The 18,154-nt window shown below is 41.1% G+C and overlaps 3 protein-coding genes across 3 annotated transcripts; 2 read left to right on the plus strand and 1 right to left on the minus strand.

Moving 5' to 3' along the window:
- Positions 1-236: 236 nt before the first annotated feature.
- Positions 237-1,055, plus strand: LOC121730701. The gene is made up of 3 exons (XM_042119839.1): positions 237-271; positions 355-479; positions 795-1,055. The coding sequence occupies exons 1-3, from the start codon at positions 244-246 to the stop codon at positions 1,053-1,055; spliced, it is 414 nt and encodes a 137-aa protein (XP_041975773.1). The 5' UTR covers positions 237-243.
- A 1,378-nt stretch (positions 1,056-2,433) lies between these two features.
- On the plus strand, positions 2,434-14,768 carry LOC121730702. Its single transcript, XM_042119840.1, has 10 exons — positions 2,434-2,467; positions 2,615-2,758; positions 8,978-9,089; positions 9,426-9,569; positions 9,983-10,038; positions 10,649-10,738; positions 11,766-11,857; positions 12,269-12,554; positions 13,842-14,029; positions 14,544-14,768. The coding sequence occupies exons 1-10, from the start codon at positions 2,434-2,436 to the stop codon at positions 14,766-14,768; spliced, it is 1,371 nt and encodes a 456-aa protein (XP_041975774.1).
- A 173-nt stretch (positions 14,769-14,941) lies between these two features.
- LOC121730703 (cell division protein ZipA-like) lies at positions 14,942-17,646 on the minus strand. The gene is made up of 3 exons (XM_042119841.1): positions 17,629-17,646; positions 17,079-17,321; positions 14,942-15,439 (listed from the first exon to the last, which is right to left on the minus strand). Exons 1-3 carry the CDS (start codon positions 17,632-17,634, stop codon positions 14,948-14,950), a joined length of 741 nt encoding a protein of 246 aa, XP_041975775.1. The 5' UTR covers positions 17,635-17,646; the 3' UTR covers positions 14,942-14,947.
- Between the last annotated feature and the right edge of the window lie 508 nt (positions 17,647-18,154).

Genomic DNA, 18,154 nt, shown 5'->3' on the forward strand with positions numbered 1-18,154 from the left:
TAGTTTTAAAGATAAGCATAGGTTTTTATTAAAATCTTAAACGTGATTGACTAGTTTTATTTGTGTTTGTATTAAATATTCGATATTCAAATATAAAATTATTCATTTTAAGTATGCTTATGGACAACATTTATTTTTTACATAATAACAAAGTATAACCTATTTTAAGTACACACATGTGCAAGCTGGCGAGCCATACCGGCGAATCAAGCAGTGTTTGCCGCCAGATCAGGAGACATACAAATGATCGAGGATGCAAAATTACCAAGAGGTATCTTCTGTCATGTTACATTTGTTACACAACAAATGTTACTTTTGTACAAAAGAACTTATCTCAACCAATGATAATTTCAGATTATCTGGATCAAATTCATAAGTTTGGGTACTGCACGCGAGACACGGTCCAAAGGGCGTACCTCCGGAAGTCAGTAAATGTAACGTTATCGACCTATCAAGATACACAACTGACCTACATCTATGTATGTGTAAAAAATTTGCTGTATCTAATTAACATTGGAGGATATTCATTCCTGCACAGATATAACAGGGAAGAATATCTTTCAGTGCCAAATGTTGATTTTTATGTAAGACTTTTGTTTCTAAAGAAATTAAATAATTGAAGTAAATAAACTGTTACGGCCACACGCTGATACATTTATTGATATACAGTTAAGTAATTAATATTCGTCTCTGAATACAGAAGTTATGGACACATTCTAAGTTAGGCACTAATTATAACTATTGCCTAACTTAAAAAGTGTCTTAATTTTCTTATACAGTGCCATTTTTCACAGCTTTTAGAAAGGAAGGAGACCGTACGGTTTTTCCAGTGCATCGTTATGAAATCCTACGTTCCTGAGAAGTTTCTTTTCCTCAAGAGCAACCTCCACCTCTACTATTGCCAAGGGATAGCGTTTGTCTTGATGATGAATACCATCAACAGATACGAAATACACGAATTCTTCTTAGGCCCCAAATTAAACATGCCTATGAACTTTGTATTCGAGTTCTATCATCCCGAATATGTGACTGGAAACCGACCCGCAAAGATATAAATAGTAATAAACGTGCATTCGACTCAAAGCATTATCATTGAAGAGAATAGTTTATGGGAAGAGTATTTAATAACGACAATAAATTATTATACTTTAATTGATCAGTGTAGTTTTTTATTGCCTTATTATTTTGTTTCTGTTATTATTGAAATTATCCACGGTTACATTGACATAAATATAACGTTGGAAATAATTAAATAATCAGCCAAGTGCGAGTTAGACTCGCGCACGAAGGGTTCCGTACCATTATAGAGCAAAAAAAGGTAAAAAATGTGTTTTCTTGTATGGGAGCCCCCCTTTATTATTTATTTTATTTAAATATTATTAATAATTAATATTAAACAACTGAGTACTTTGTAAACATTTCAAACCTAACTATTGCCATAATTGATATCGAGCAAAAAATAGCAAAAAAAATACGTTTGTTTGTTTTAGTAGGTATTTGTTGTTATAGCGGCAACAGATATACACAATCTGTGAAAATTTCAGAAATCTAACTATAGCTGTTCTTGAGATATAGCCTGGAAACAGACAGACGGGCAGACAGACATTGAAGTCTTAGTAACAGGATCCCGTTTTTACCCTTTGGGTACGGAACCCTAAAAGGGATTAACTCCATACTGATTTACAAAGATTTGAAGTTCTGGTTATTTTTATAATAATAAGGGCCTGTTTCACCGCTTCCTGATAAGTTCCGGATAGGCTATCCACAACTTATCTGACAGATACTCCATTGTCTATCTATCAAGTTAAGTTGTGGATAGCCTATCCGGCACTTATCAGAAAATGGTGAAACAGCCCCTTAGAATTTAATATTTAACTCCAATATCAAAGAGGAAAAAAAAACTGGCCGGTTGATGGGACAAACGCGTCGATTTTTAGTGGTAAGTATATAAATATTATTATCACAGTAACAGTAAAAAATTGTACTAGTTTAATTTTATGAAATCAGAATTACATCACCTTCTCTCTATTCAAATAATTAAGGATACATTTCTTATCGACTAATGTCTAATACCAATCCTTTGAACGTAAATTGAATTACATAACAACATGAAAAATTAGGATAGGGGCAAAATATTTTGCATTTAAAATTAAGACGTCTACCTACTGATAATTACATTATCGTTTAGTCATTAGTGAATCAAATTTAGTAACTTTTTTCAGCATAATTTGGGAATCATATTATTAAAACATGTAAAATACTTTATCCTTATTTTTTTTTATTTTAGATTGTTGAAAAAGAAATATTTTAAAAGGGTTTGTTTGTAAATAAAAATGTTTTGCCATACATTCCTTTCGTTGTATATTGATTTACAGATGTTGTTCAAAACATGGAGTTGACAAGAGTTATCCAACAGAAATACATTCTTCGAAGATGACTCGTTTGGGAGTAACAATAATTGTTACAAGTTCACTTAGAGATCAAATTAGATTTTATCTGAATTTAGGTATAGTTATTATTCTATCGTTTTGTTTCTTACCTTTACGTTAAAGTTTACAGAATTTTATAGTCTTAAGAATTTAATTTTAACATTAAAATATTTATTTCATTTCAGTTCTGCTCTTCGTCTTATTTTCGATCAGTGATTCTGAGATTCGGGATTTTTCGAATTGTCACGACAATTTTGACTTGAAACCTAAAGATGGGATTTTAAAGGAGCACACGTTCACCTGGCTGGGTTTCGTTCAATATCTGCATGGTAAGTGCTTTCAGATTAAAATGTTATTAATATTTAATAAGTTTAAAACTTTTATGTTTATGGTTGTACAGTGTCACAACAGACATAACTACCAGTAGTTCGACTGCAAAGAAACGGACAGGTTTCAATATCTGTCAAATTCGTCGGGTTTCACTAGGATTATGAACGGAGTGTGCCTCGCGCTGGCTGATATAATTTATTTTTAAATATTTTAACGCTTCTGTACTGAAAATCGTTTATTCATTAATCAAGATTAGCACATTTACGTTAACAATTAAAAATAAGCAATCACAAGAGGCCAGCGGGAACATAAACATCGCTGGTATGACCGTTTGAGTGAGGCGCGGAGGATCGCGTGATCGGAGAGGCGCGAATTTCACAGCGCGCCGCTTGATTGTCAAAATCGCACTGACTGGCCAGCGGACCCCGCGCGGGCGCCGGAGCGGTCCGCGGCGTTCGAGGCGCGGGAGGGGAGGTGTTATAGGGATGGATCCTGGTGATGCAATAGGGATGTACCCGATTTTTAAAACCCCGCGTTATATCCTCCCCCTCTAGCCTAACTAGGCGCCTCGCCGTTGGGCTAGTTATCTAAGTATCTACGTGGCCTTCCACGCTTACGTTTCTCCCGGACGGGAGGTTCTACCTGGCCTGAGAAGGGCGTGAGATGCGAAACGTGATATTTACCTACGTCCTCCCCGGTCTGAACGTTCTTCAACATATAAGTTGTTGGGCTGGCAATACTACCGATTTGATATGGGCCGTCACGGCGTGGTATGAACTTTGCGGATTGTCCGCGCCCTGCATCGTTTGATCCCTGAGTCTTCAGAAGGACAAGATCCCCTACCTGATAGTCTGGAGGCGTCCTGCGCTTCTTGTCAGCATTATCCTTCTGGACGGCCTGAGCCCTCTCGTGAGTGTCTCTGGCGTCATCCAGGGTCGCGGCCATTTTCTTTAAGTAGGGAGTGATACCTGGGACGAAGTTATCCACCTCCAAGATAGCCCTCATGTCCGTGGCGGAGTCATAAGGAGCTCGCAGCTCTCTTCCAAAAGTTAATTGCGCCGGCGAGTACCCTGTACTGCTGGTAACGGCGGAATTCATCGCGAACCTTACCGCAGCGAGGTGTAAATCCCAGGTGTCATGATCCTGGCCCACAAGAATAGCAAGTTGAGCCTTGAGGTCCCTGTTCTTGCGCTCGATCGGGTTGGCCTCCGGATGGTAGAATGGCGTGAGCGACTGGCTGATCCCTAAAACATGACATACCTGCTGCATGACTTCGCTCACAAATTGCACGCCGTTGTCACTGATGAGGCGGCGTGGCACACCATACCTGAGGAAAACCTCGTTGGCTAACGTCTGCGCACACTCGACGCTGGTGGCATTCTCGAGTGGAAACAATTCCACCCAGCGCGAGCAGACGTCCTCCACGATCAGGATCCACCTGTTTCTTCTTGGGGTCTCAACCAATGGACCGAATAGGTCCACCGAGACAACTTCGAATCTTCTCGATACGGCAGGGGTTTGCAGCAGCCCCGCTGGTTTCCGATTGTCGGCCTTATACCTCTGGCAGGGCACACATTCTTTAATATAATTAGTCACGAACGTGCGCATGCCAGGCCAATAGTAGCGAGACCGAACGCGGCTCAAGGTGCGTTCCACTCCGAAGTGACCTGCTGTAGGTGCATCATGGAGGTCAGCCATCACTTGCCTGCGTTCGTGCTCGGGCACAACCAAACATGCGTCTTCTCCGTCGTCGGACTCCAAACTGTACCTATAAAGGATTCCGTCGGAAAGTGTATATCCGCGGTCGGACCATGGTCTCCCCCTAGAGGGTTCGTCGGACTCCAAGTCCTCAATAATCTTGCGAACCTCTGGGTCCATCAGTTGATTGTCACGGACGTCACCACTGCTCCGTTTCGGCAGATCAACAACGGTGAGACATATGTCGCATACCGGGTCCTGCGAACAAACGGGCCGCGAAAGCGTGTCTGCGACCACATTTGAACGTCCGGGTGTGTATTCAATACTTAGGTCGAACTCTTGCAGAGTTAGGGCCCACCTGGCCAGTCGGCCGCTAGGTGACCTCTGACTCATCAGCCAACGCAAGGGCTGATGATCCGTTCTAACAATAACCTTCGCGGTTTCCACATAACCGCGGAACTTACACAAAGCCCACACGACAGCGAGAGCCTCCCGCTCAGTCGTCGAGTAATTCCTCTCGGCACTGGTGAGAAGTCGGCTTGCGTACTCGATCGGCCTCTCATCGGAGCCCTCCCCCTGCATGAGAACGGCCCCGAGGCAATATCCACTACTGTCAGTGCAGAGAATAAATGGCCTTGCCTCATCTGCCTGACGCAATATGGGAGCGGATACGAGGAGAGATTTAATGCGCTCGAACGCCTCCTGTTGCACGGCGTCCCATCGCCAAACGTTCGTCTTCTTCAGGAGGTTAGTGAGGGGCCGTGCAATCTCTGCGTAATTCGGTATAAAACGTCGGAACCAACTCGACGTTTGCAGAAAACACTTGAGGTGTTTCACATTTGTGGGCACTAGCATGTTATCTACCGCCGCGGTTTTGTCCGGATCCACCTGGATTCCGCCTGGTGCGATAACATGGCCCAGGAACTTGACCGACTCTCGGGCGAAATGACTCTTGTCTCTATTGACTCGTAGCTTAAATAAGGCCAGCCGGTCGAAGACGGCCTTCAGGTCCGCCAGGTGCCTCTCGAAGGGACCTGGTGACAGGAGGACCAGGTCATCCAAGTAGGACAGCAGTTCTACTCCCTTCAGGTTTGAACGGAACCTGTCCATCAACCTTTGAAAAGTGGCCCCGGAATTCCGTAGGCCCATCGGCATCCGCTTGAATCTGAAGGTTCCGAGCGGCGTTGTGAACGCCGACTTGTCCTGATCCTCAGGGCAAAGGCTGACCTGATGGTACCCTGACCTCAGGTCAAGGGTTGTCATGTATTCACTGGATTTGGCCGCGTGTAGGATGTCCTCAATGCGCGGGAGTGGATAACGGTCTGGCTCGGTTACCGCGTTGAGCCTCCGGTAATCCACACACATCCTCAAGCTTCCATCTTTCTTGGCCACGAGGACGACATTCGAGGCCCAAGGAGACTCGCATTCCTCGATTACGTCGTCACGTAGCAACTTGTCTAGTTCCCTCTGCAACGCCTCCTTCCGTTTCTGGGACATCCTGTACGGCGGGTTAGCAATGGGCTCCTGGTCTGGACTCACCTTTATACGGTGGGTGGCGAACTCCGTGGCAGGACCGTGGCGCGCAAATTGGGCCGTTCTGTCACTGATGAATTCGTTGAGAGTGCGCCTTTCCTCCACTGACAACTTCGTTCCTTCATCTTCGCGCAACGAGAGCTGCGCGGTGTCGGCGCGCAACAGCTCCGTGTCAGCTGGGCTAAGGGAGTAGGTATACACAAAGTCATGCGAAAGTTCGGGATCATCCGCGAACATCCACTTACCTCGAGCAACATCCAGTACCATACCGGCCCGGGATAAGAACTCGACACCCAATAGTGTTCTAGTCTCGTCCCCGGGCAGTACCAGGAACTCACTCGTTACCTCATGACCTTCAATCGTGACTGTGACCTCAGCTGACAACAAGTCCCGCAACATCTGAGACCCGTCAGCCAAACGTACAGTGCGGCGGGATTCGATAAATTGTACTCCCGCGTCGACTAAAATTCGGTGCAACATAGGACTCGCGATGCAGTGTGTAGCACCCGTGTCGACTATTGCCACACCGTTACGACCCATAACACGAATATTCACCATAGGGTGCGATGAATTTTCGCACGCGACTGTACTACCTAAGTGTACATGTGTGTCACTACCTTTATCGGAACAATAACAAAAATCGCGACTCGACGTAACATCCCTATTCGAGTCGGTATAATTAAATGTCGCACTATCGAGCCCCGTCCCCTCTTTTTTCGCCGGCATCGAAGTCGACGTTCCCGGGTTACAAACATCACATTTCGCCCTCACGACACCAGTCTTACCGCAACCATAACATCGGACAACTTTAGGTGAACTATAACTGGGGTCGTTACCCTTATTACCTATTTGGGAAGTTTTCTCGCGATTACGACACTCATCACTAATATGAACGAAAGCTCTACAATAGCTGCAACGCGGCCTGTTTTTATTACGCGTAGCGACAGTACTCGTGCAAGGCGAATTGGATCGCGCGGGGTGCTGGCCAGTAGAAGTAGGTATAGTTTGCGACTTACGTGTTTTAATAATATCGGGACTTACTTGATATTCCTTCATGTTATCCTCCGCGATCCTCGTGTTACACAGTAACTCATCTAAACTACTTACAGACTCGCGGGGCACTCTTTTCTTAAGTCTATTACATAACAAACCGTAACACATATCTACTTGCATAACTTCGTCTACTTTATAGGGCAACTTAGCGAATAGAGCGCGCACTTTACACAACATAACTTCGGCGCGTTCGTTATCTTGTTGTTCGGACGCGAAAATCTGTCTAAATATTTTGTACGCCGGTTGAGCGACGCCGTAGATTGCGCGGAGTCGTGCGAGCGCGTCGTGCCACGTCGCGACCGACGACTTGACGCCTCTCCACCATATCGCTGCGTCGCCTTCCAGGAGCATTGGTAATCCACGGAGAGCATGCTTGTCGCTGACGGCTGCGCAGTCCTTGAATATCTCGACGGCGTCGAGGAATGCCTCCAATACTTCGCCGTCATGGGATGACCCGTCGAATCTGGCGGTGCACTTCGTGAAGTTGCCGCCGGGCGCACATGCTGATGACGTCGACGCCACCGGGGTAGAAGCCCTGAAGTCTCCGGCGGATGTCATCAGTGAGCTGATAAGGGTTCTGTTCGCTTCAGCTTGAGCGCGTGTGATGCTATCTACCAGCGTAGATAGAAATTGCTCGGGGAGTTGGTATGCTGGTGCCTGCGGTTGTCTCGTTCCTTCCACAGGTTGCTCAGCGCGACCGAACTCGCCGGTAGTGTCTTCGTCGCCGGTCTCGGTTGGCGTGCCGTCGCCATCTTGTTGACGATGCCGGAGCGCGTCCTGCCGTGTTCTCGTCATCGTACGCGAACCAAACGCGAACGGATAATCACGTAGGAGGTCCGTGCTTCTGCCACACAAGCGGGTTAGGTATTTACCTACACGATTTTACGTAATTATGTACGTAAAAATGTCCGAGCCGCGGGATTCGAGCCACTAGTATGGGCGCCAGTTTAACGCTTCTGTACTGAAAATCGTTTATTCATTAATCAAGATTAGCACATTTACGTTAACAATTAAAAATAAGCAATCACAAGAGGCCAGCGGGAACATAAACATCGCTGGTATGACCGTTTGAGTGAGGCGCGGAGGATCGCGTGATCGGAGAGGCGCGAATTTCACAGCGCGCCGCTTGATTGTCAAAATCGCACTGACTGGCCAGCGGACCCCGCGCGGGCGCCGGAGCGGTCCGCGGCGTTCGAGGCGCGGGAGGGGAGGTGTTATAGGGATGGATCCTGGTGATGCAATAGGGATGTACCCGATTTTTAAAACCCCGCGTTATAATATTTAAAATTATTAAATTTATTTTTAAATATATTATAAAAACAATTTTAATCGCATGTGCCAAAACACAAACAACGATACGACCAAAGAGGAACACGTCCAGCGAATAAGTCATAGTTTTAAATTCGTAGGTAACAAGTTAACAACCCTAGCGACGATTTTCGTCATAATACGTCAAATTTAAAAATTTCAACATCAGTTCTAAGTCGGCATACTCTATCATTCTGTCTACTCTGACAGTGTGGACTTCAAAGTGTCATAGACATCTACCAGATCATTCCTGACCAAGCAGTTGCTTGGTCAGGAATGATCTGGTAGATGTACAAAGTTTTGTACTATCAGAGAAGTTGATTTCTAGCCAAATGGGTAGTTTGGTCGCGTTATGTCAAAACCCAGCCGACAGATCACAAATACAGTTCGACAAGGCTTTAAATGAATATATCTATGATGTCAAATGGGCGCTGCTGGTAAAGGGGAACTGTCAAAATGACGTTTTTGTATGATAGAAGCGTTAGTTCCTTTTCTCGCCACGTTCATATACAGCCTTGTCGAACTGTAATATTGAATTGGCATGATCCGACCAAATGACGTTGGTCTGTCAACTGCCAAGGAATCAATTTCCTCGATTACTTGAATAACAAAATTAGCTCTTGCAGTTACTACAGGCCTTCCGCACCACAGCAAGGCCCCACGAGTCGTTCTAATTCACAAACAATATACGTTGGCTGTTGCTACAGACATGTTAGTTTTGCCAAGAAACTATAACCTGTGAGTATAGGAACATTCGAGTTCCAAACATTATCAAAAATGTATTAAGGGTCAGTAGCGTTGTCACGTGATGCGAATTGCGATGCATTTTTATATGAGCCAATCAAAATAAGAATAGCAACTCCGCGAGCAATATTTTTGCCAATTCAATGTTTACTATCTTGTGTCATAGTAAATAAGGTTCAGTTTTAAATTTCGCATCGTTTCGCATCGCCTAATCACTTTGCAATGTGAACTGATGTGACTGAATAGATCTATTTGAAATTAGGATAACATTAATCCTGGATTTTAATCCAGGGTTAATTTTATCCCACCATGTCATTGTTCTGTTGACAGTGGGAAGGTGATATTCGGAGACTACGAGCAGGAGGAGTTATCGTGCAACCTCACCTACAGCCAGGTGAAGATGGGCGAGCGGTGCCCTCGGGCGTACCTGGAGATCCCCGTCATCAGCATTGTACCGCATCCAGAGTACACCAGGTAAGCTATGTATCTTACATCTTTAAACGAGCAATTCATGAAATTTTGTATATAGGGGGTTTCGGGGGCGATAAATCGGTCTAGCTAGGAATCATTTCTAGAAAATGTCATTTGCATCGGATACCGAGCAAAGCTCGGTCAAACAGCTAGTTACGTATTATACATAATACATTTGACTCTGATTTAACTCTTTCTACTTGATCGTTTTCCCACGATAAATAGCGGATATGGATAACCGTATACTATTTTATGAAAATGGGTCTAGTATCTTAGAACTTATTTAATCATCAAAATCATATTTTACTTCATTTATTTAAGCATCCAAATAATAAAATAGGTAAGTATATCTCTTTTAAAACTGCATTTCTGAATAAAGCTAATAAAATAAAATCTGAATACTTATTTGCCTTTAGATTTGGCGTTGGGAACAGTTTGGCCATAGTGAAGCTCCTTAGCCCTATAAAATCAGGTAAGACTTGATTCGCAAAATTAGCCCCCGAGCAAACGACCTTGGCCATACATTTGCCGCGTTGCCGAGATCGCACCAAAACCCTATTTTTTTTTACTTAACTTAGTTCAAAATTGTCCTAAAAAAATTGAAAACGGGAAATATGTAGTATATGATATTGTCGATCTATTGGTGTGTGTTTCAAATAAAAGTAATCTGTAAATCCTAAGGAGATGCTGAATGTATGCTTGAATTTTGATAAATTGGTTTTACTTTGGAAGCTGATATCATGAGTATAATAAACAAAATTTTAAATTTTGAAACGGGGAAAGGAATGTTAATATACTGAAGATTATTGCTGTATTTTTATTTTTATTTAAATACGGTAAATTACGGAATCTCCGTAGGGAAGGCCCTTAAAGCTTCTAAATTTTTTGGATTTTTGGATACACTTTTGTTTATTGGATAAAGCCAACTAGTAGGAAATATAAATATATATCAGTTAAGTGATCTTACATTTCAATTTTCATTGAAATTATTATTGTAATGTTTTGTAAGATAGTACAATAGTTTGGGATTTGCCAAGTCCTACGACTGAGAAACGTACAAAATATTCACAATATTATTACAGAATACATGATACCAGTATGCTTGCCAAGTGTAACCGAACGTGAGAGGAAAAAGAAACAAAGATATGTATTTATGATCGATTATATAAATTGTGAGTATTACCAGTATCTTGTATTAGTCATACAGCCGCACTCATTGACGAATATTAACTACTTAATTGTTATTATATTAATATGAAGATTTTGACAGATAGGTAATGTATGGGGCTTATGTCAAAACGAGCTTTTGCCCGCGGCTTCGCTCGCGTTAAGAGGAATTATTATATTCAAACTTTCATCCCCTATTTGACCCCATTGGGGTTGGAATTGATCAAAATCCTTTCTTAGCGGATGCCTATGTCATAACATCTACCTGCATGCCAAATTTCGGCCTGATCCGTCCAGTAGTTTGGGCTGTGCGTTGATAGATCACTATGTTAATCAGTCAGTCAGTCACCTTTGAGTTTTATATATATAGATCTCCATTTAATTACAGTTAAGTAACATTAATATTTGTTTCTGAGTGCGGCGGTTGAGAGAGTATCATTGTTAGGTACATCGTTAAAATATCAATCATTGCCCTTATCCGCATTATTATAATTAGAATCACCACTATTGTCTGCCTTCTAATTTTCTGCTTCGAAAGGTCTAAATCCATATTCTATAATCTTAAAAATATGCAACATTTACTCAGGCGCGGTCCGAAGGGGGGGTCATAGGGGACATGACCCCCCCCCCCCAAAATCTATCTAAGGTAAAATAGAAAATAAAATAAAACCCAGAACCGTCCGAGGGCGCAGATAAAAAAAAATAATGTAGTGACTACTGAGTGACCCCTCCCAAAATTTCAGGTTGCGACCGCGCCTGCATTTACTTGATGTGCCTTTTGTAGGAACATTTTCTTCTGTATTATTTTTACTTCTTCTGTATGTTGTACTTTACCGTTGTACCTATCAAGAGACGTTTACGTCAGTCCCTTATCTTCTCGTTGGCGATCTGCAAAAACATTTTGTATTCCACATCGTTCTGCGTGCATGCTTTATAAATCTCTGCATGTCCTGATAAATATATTAACTTTAGGGCTGTTTGGACCGTGAGTAATTGCTTTTAGTTGAAGTTCATTGCCTTTGTTCTTTGCAGTGGTGCCACGAGATTTTGACAACGAAAAGATGGGTAAGAAAACTTTGAAAATGTATACTCATAAAGAGTGCAGGCGACTTCGCATGCGCAGTGTAAGTAGCAAGTTTATTGAAAGTACTACTAAATTTGCTAAGAGTAGTCACTGTGCAGTCTCATGTTATATCTTCTAATATATAAAATTCTAGTGTCACAGTGTTTACTGTTTGTGCGTAAAGTGTAAACCTCCAAAACGTCCCAACCGATTTTAATTAAATTTTGTATGTAATTACATTCGTTAGGCCTGAGAATTGGTTTTTATCTACTTTTATATTGATACTAGAAATAATTTATATTACAATACAACGGTTGCCGGGTCAGCTAGTATTTGTATATATTTACTTAAATATGCCTACGTTTTTAAAGTAGCAATAGTGTTACCGAAGCTAAAGCTTGTTCCTCGACGTCTTCCAATGAACACTACTGTTTCAGAAACTAGAAACAAAGCATGTATTGTAATATTTCAGAAACTAGGAAGCGAAGGAGTTACCCACGTGTTATGCAGCTCCGGGTGTGGAGTGCGTCCAGGGTCTCCCATCATCAGCCACACATTCGAGGGAACCTTCGAGGTGTTGGGGCTGGCTGCAGGTGGTGGTCCCTGTACCAGGAGATCCATGAGGAACCGTCTAAACAGAGAACCTCCTCTCTACGTCGATGTATACCCGTACACCTCCTGGATCATCAACTACATCACCGCTCAGATTCTCCCCAGGCCGTATCCTGACAACTTCGTCCTAGCTGATCACGGCACGCGTAAGCTAAAGTAACCTTCGAAAGGTTTTTATATATTGAGCTTTTGCACTGAGAGAACAATACTGTACATAATATAATAATTATGTGTTACATAAGGTCCACATAAAATTTTGTATAAATTTTGTCATATTGTCCTTTTTGTCAGAAGATTGTACAAAACAGCATATTAGAATACATATTAGTACAAGAAAATAGTCCAAAAGTTCGGTTAGGTTGTGTTTAACGACAGCTTGTTTTATCAGCAAAATTTATGGCCACTTTTGCTTTCAGTAGCTGTATGCCAAAAAGTCGTACTTAATCTAGACTTTGTACCTTCAACGCGATATTCATTCGTTTTTAACATACACGCATGACTGTTTTACTTTATGTCAGTATGTTACCAAAACACAGCATGCAAATCAAGTTCATGCTCTGTTTTGATAAGGTTGTGATAAGATCGCCGAATATCAGTTTATCTTATCGATATTAAAACTATGACATAAAAGTTTTGTATTGTTATTAGTAATATTATCTAACATATTACGGTATCGAAACTATGCTTGTGTGAAGCATATTTTTCATGTTATGTGTTATGCGAATCTAGCTAGAGCTGTAACTGCTAACGGCCGTTCCCAATATTTGATCTATCTCTGGTTTTGTCCTACTAGAGATAGGAATAGCTCACAATTGACATAAAATATATGTCTCTAATGTCTAATCTGAGCTATTCCTATCTCTAGTAGGGCAAAACCAGAGATAGATCAAATATTGGGAACGGCCGTAAGCCGATTGAAATATTTGCAATGGCTAAGCCGATGTTGATAATAATGTAAATTCAAATTACCAAAAGTTATTGAGATTGTTAATTCGAGGAAATTGATTCCTGAGCAGTTGACATACCTACGTCATGTGATCGGCTTGGTGTCAATTCATAATGTTAACTTTTGGTCGGATGAGTTTGACTGAGGGTTTGACGCGACCAAATTACTGTAGGTCCGCCATCTACCTAGGATTTAACTTCTCCGATAGTACACTTCACACTGTATGAGCAAACAAGTTTGTATGCGTCTTGACTCGAGTAGAATAGAGCAACAGCAGTTTTTGCAAGACCCTTTCCTTAGATTGTGTCTTTGTCTACAAGCACTTCAGGTGACCCCCATTTATAGGAGACCGATCAATCAGACCTATCCGCCAACCCGCATATTTACTATCTCTAAATTCAGACGACTTTCATACATTAGGGTAAAACTGTTCCGCGCACAGTAAAACCAGAAAAAATTAAATTAACAGCTTTAGCGGTATTTTTAGGTATGGGAATAAACCGTGAGTACCTCCGTACTCGACGGAAGCAGCAGCAGGGATGGCGGGCGCGGACCTACGTGACGGGGGACCACTGCTTCAAGAGCATCAAGAAACAGAGGAGAGCCACACTGTTCTACTCCGAGAAGTTCGAAGTCAACGGAAACACTGCTTCCAAATTGAATATTATAATGTCGGTCAGTATTTATCGATGCACTAGACATTTGGGATATTTATACTAAACATGAGCTTTGAGATTAGTGTTGAAAATTTCGGAAAGTTTCCGAAACTCTGGAAAGTTTCAGGTAGTTTACCGGAAATTTTCCGTGAAAACTTCCAAAGTTTCGAAAATTTTGGAAACTTTCAGAATCATTTGCGAATTTTTCAAAAATGGTTTTTCTTCTATAAAATAGTATTTTTTTACTGACGAAAACACTCGACGAGGACGACGAGGTACTCAATTCAATACGTAATTTTTTTTTATGTACCTATGTACATATTATAATAAAATTTAAGTCGGCGCTGATGCAATAGAATTGTATTTAATTGTATTTAAAAACTATGTAATGAGATTGTGTTTGCTTTTGTTTGTTAGAATTTAGTCACAACTTCACAAGGAGATAAAATTAATTTCACAAAAAGATAAGATTTATGTCATTTATCCATTATCATGACATAGAAATCGAAAATTCTTATACATACTTTTTTCAGATATCAGCTGGCATCGAAACCACCATAGTCTGCGTGCGTATGCTTCTACCTAATCGCTTAGTTGTACCCACGATTCTTGGTGTGGGCGGATACAACATCACAGTCTCATTATACAGCAAATGGTTCCCAACCAAATACTACTTTTCCCTTGGACTGTACGGCAAGAATACTACTAATAGGGACTACTTGAAATGGTACGAAGAAAGAAAGCCAGGCTTCTGGTAAATTACCAAAAATTTTGAATAAAATTGTAACTTGCTTATCATATTATTTTATTATACTCGTAAGAACAACCCATGACCAGTATTTATAAGTACCAAATAACAATAAATAAGTTCTATTTACAAAGGTGCAAATGAGTTTCCGAAAAAAATTAGAATCTTTTATTTGAAATAGGCATAGATTTAGGCGGATTCAACAGAGATGGTGTCTTCGTCATTCAGGCCTTGGTCGTTGTTGTCGGCGGCCGGGAAGTTCTGCTGGTCAGACGGCATCTGCTGGTCAGCGGGGTTGGGGTAGGATGGCATCTGTTGGTCAGCGGGGTTGGGGTCGGACGGCTCTTGAGCTGGAGCACTCGTAGGAGGCAAGTAGTCGTTGCCCGGGGCCTGAGGCTGGGGCGCAAACGTTTGCTGTTGAGGGAACTCAGCTGAGTCCACTATAGCGGTATCCTCGTCCCCTCGAACCGGAGCTTCTGTCTGCGGTCGTTGGACGGGAGAGACGGGGGCGACGGGAGCAGGAGATAGAGTCGGGTAAAAGAGAGACGTGGTCGGGTAGTAAGCCGGCGCGACGATCGGCCTGTAGGTTTGGATCTGCTGGGGGTAGTAGTGGCTCACTGGGATCTGGTAGCTCTGGTAGCTGATCTGGGGTTGGTATCCGAATGAGAGTGATGATGGTGCCTGCAAAGTTAATCGGCTTGTTAATACGATGTTTTGTAGTAGAGATGAGAAGAGACCTACCGCCATTGAGATAGTGTGTTTTATTTACAAAAAAAAAACTGTATATTGGTAGGCCATACTTCAGACAAAACGTAGTTCCGCATACAAAAATACGTTATTAAGATGAATTACAATTACATGCTCCAATTGGCGAATAAAGTACCGCGAAAAAATGCGGTTGGCATTTAAAAGGACTATTTTTAAAGTGCTAGGACGTTTACTTTACTGACAGCAATTAGTTTTTAGACCCTGAAGAAGTTATAGATTAAAATAACAGTAGTTTAAATTGTAAAAACGGCCAATGCGAGTAGGACTCGCGCACGCACGGTTCCGTACCGGTATAGAGCAAAAATTGGGGTTTTTATATGGGATATTTTTATGATTAATTAATATTAAAGTACACATAATAATTATATAATTGAGCATTTTGTGAAAATTTTAACTGTCTGTCTGTTTCCATTATTGAAATCGAGCAATAATGGCCAAAAAATCACATTTGTTGTATTGTACTTAAATATTATCTTTAATTTCTTTTTAGTATAAATTGTTGCTATAGATAGTGGCAACAAAAATACACAATCTGTAAAAATTTTATAAGTCTAGATTTAGCGGTTCTTGAGACAGGCAGACAACGAAGTCTTAATAATAGGGTCTCGTTTTTACCCTTTGGGTACGGAACCCTGAAAAAATATGAGAAAACTAAACTTTAAATAAGTTACATTACAAGAGTGGTGGACGCTTAAATTATGAATAAATGTTAAAATATTTAATTGAGGATAATAAAATATGCTTCCTTACAACGAAGATTATACAAAATACAGATAAATTCGTCATTATTTACGTCGACCTTCATTTAAATTAATTGGGATGCAATAAACAATTTTTAGAAGTACTACATATCTTAATTGGAGTTTTTACATCGTTGTACCCCAACAGTACTATTACAAGATACATAAATAAACATTTTAAAACAAAAAAATCTGGAATTCCTGATTTTTTTTTTGTTTTTACATTTAGAGCGGAAACTTATTTTTATAACCAAATAACAACTTCGACCATTTGTTGAAGAACGTTGTTTAGAAACTTATGGTATTTTATTAAGTTAGCCGTCAAGTTGAGTATTCATTCTCAGAATCGGTGATAGTAAGCCAAAGTATCGAAGAATAGTACCATCGAGGACATTGATTCATAGGCAGTTGATAAACAGACGTCATTTGATCGGATCATGTCAATTCAATGTTAATTGTGACTATCGGCTAGGTTTGACATCGGCCTAGGAATCAACTTCTCTGATAGTACACTGTACATTCTATGTGTCGAGCTTAGGAAGCTCGTAATGTCTATTGTGGCTCGTAGCTCTGACATGACAATAATTTCCAACTCCCTTCATTACAGGCTTGTTGCGAAATATTCAAAGTTATTCCAGGAAACATAATATAGCCGAATTATCGTCCTTCGAATCTCGATTCCGTTATATAAGTCTTCCTCACATAATATTTGGCCACTATTCTAATGATTCAGCAGTAAATCAAGATGCAAAGTACGAGGATTGGGCTCTTATAGAAGGAAGTAAATGTCTTCACCACTATTATAAACTTACCGAGCTGATGTACTGACTGGTGGAGTAGCCGAATGCTTTAACTTGTGGTGTCACCACATTCTGTACGTAGGACGCTGACACTGGGACCGCACCCGCCGACAGAGGGAACGCCCGCGCTGACAGTGGGACCGCACCCGCTGATAGTGGGAATCCCCGCGCTGACAGTGAGACCGCACCCGGCCACGCCACTACGCTGCAAGTGGCACCACTCAACACCGCGAACAAAATTGACACCACAAACACCTAAAAACATATTAACACTTTTATGAAAATTTATGACAATAAAAGCACTATTCACAATCTAAACACATAAAATCAATTTCGCCTAGTCACGGCATCGCGTAAGAACGGCTGAACCGATTTTGATGAAAGACGCCGATATAGAGTAGACTACGGGGAAGGACGTAACTCTTTTTATTGCTGAGAAATGCACAGTTCCTTTGGGATTTTATTTAGCGCGTATGAAGTCGCGTTAAACAACTATCATATAAAGAACAAAATAAACCAAAGAATCTTGCAAAACAAGTCCTATATGTAAAAGATTTCGTACCTTCATTATGTCGGTACGGTAGGCTGACATATGCGGTGGGTGTGGAAGCACCACCTCTTATATACTATCAAGATCACCCACTGGCGATCGCTCGCTAGATCTCGCTCTTTCATAATCCCTCGTTATTTTGCACACCAAATTTCAAATAATTTATAATGTTAATTACCACCGGAAAAGTGCAAAATATTTAGTCGATGGAAATATACAAGAAACAGAATACAAATAATTAAGTTTTTTAAAGCTACATAATATTAATAATATATTATATTCATGAAGGATAGTCGCTTTAAATCCGTAATGAGGATACGGTCATAATAGCTTTGTAATCCTAGTTCAAACTTTTATGTACCTCAACTCTCAAGACATTATCATAATACAAAGTATCTTTATATTCTTAGCAGATATGATATGTATTATTATTGATAACTCAATAATGGTCTAGTTACTAGTAAAAATAACAAATTCTTTAAGAGGACGAATAAAACAAAAAATCAAACATTTTTTCTCTCTCTCTTCACACTTTTCA

Source organism: Aricia agestis, chromosome 9 (assembly GCF_905147365.1).
Source record: "Aricia agestis chromosome 9, ilAriAges1.1, whole genome shotgun sequence".
In the NCBI taxonomy this organism is placed as follows: domain Eukaryota; kingdom Metazoa; phylum Arthropoda; class Insecta; order Lepidoptera; family Lycaenidae; genus Aricia; species Aricia agestis.

Excerpts from the sequence above, each read along its gene's own strand:
- LOC121730702 (XM_042119840.1), top strand. The coding sequence starts at position 2,434 with ATGACTCGTTTGGGAGTAACAATAATTGTTACAA. Across the intron at positions 10,039-10,648 it reads CCTTAGCCCTATAAAATCAG|AATACATGATACCAGTATGC; the intron begins GTAAGACTTGAT and ends ATATTATTACAG. Across the intron at positions 14,030-14,543 it reads AATTGAATATTATAATGTCG|ATATCAGCTGGCATCGAAAC; the intron begins GTCAGTATTTAT and ends TACTTTTTTCAG.
- LOC121730703 (XM_042119841.1), bottom strand. Across the intron at positions 15,440-17,078 it reads CCAGTCAGTACATCAGCTCG|GCACCATCATCACTCTCATT; the intron begins GTAAGTTTATAA and ends TTAACTTTGCAG.
- LOC121730701 (XM_042119839.1), top strand. The coding sequence starts at position 244 with ATGATCGAGGATGCAAAATTACCAAGAG. Across the intron at positions 272-354 it reads GGATGCAAAATTACCAAGAG|ATTATCTGGATCAAATTCAT; the intron begins GTATCTTCTGTC and ends TGATAATTTCAG. Across the intron at positions 480-794 it reads CACAACTGACCTACATCTAT|CTTTTAGAAAGGAAGGAGAC; the intron begins GTATGTGTAAAA and ends CATTTTTCACAG.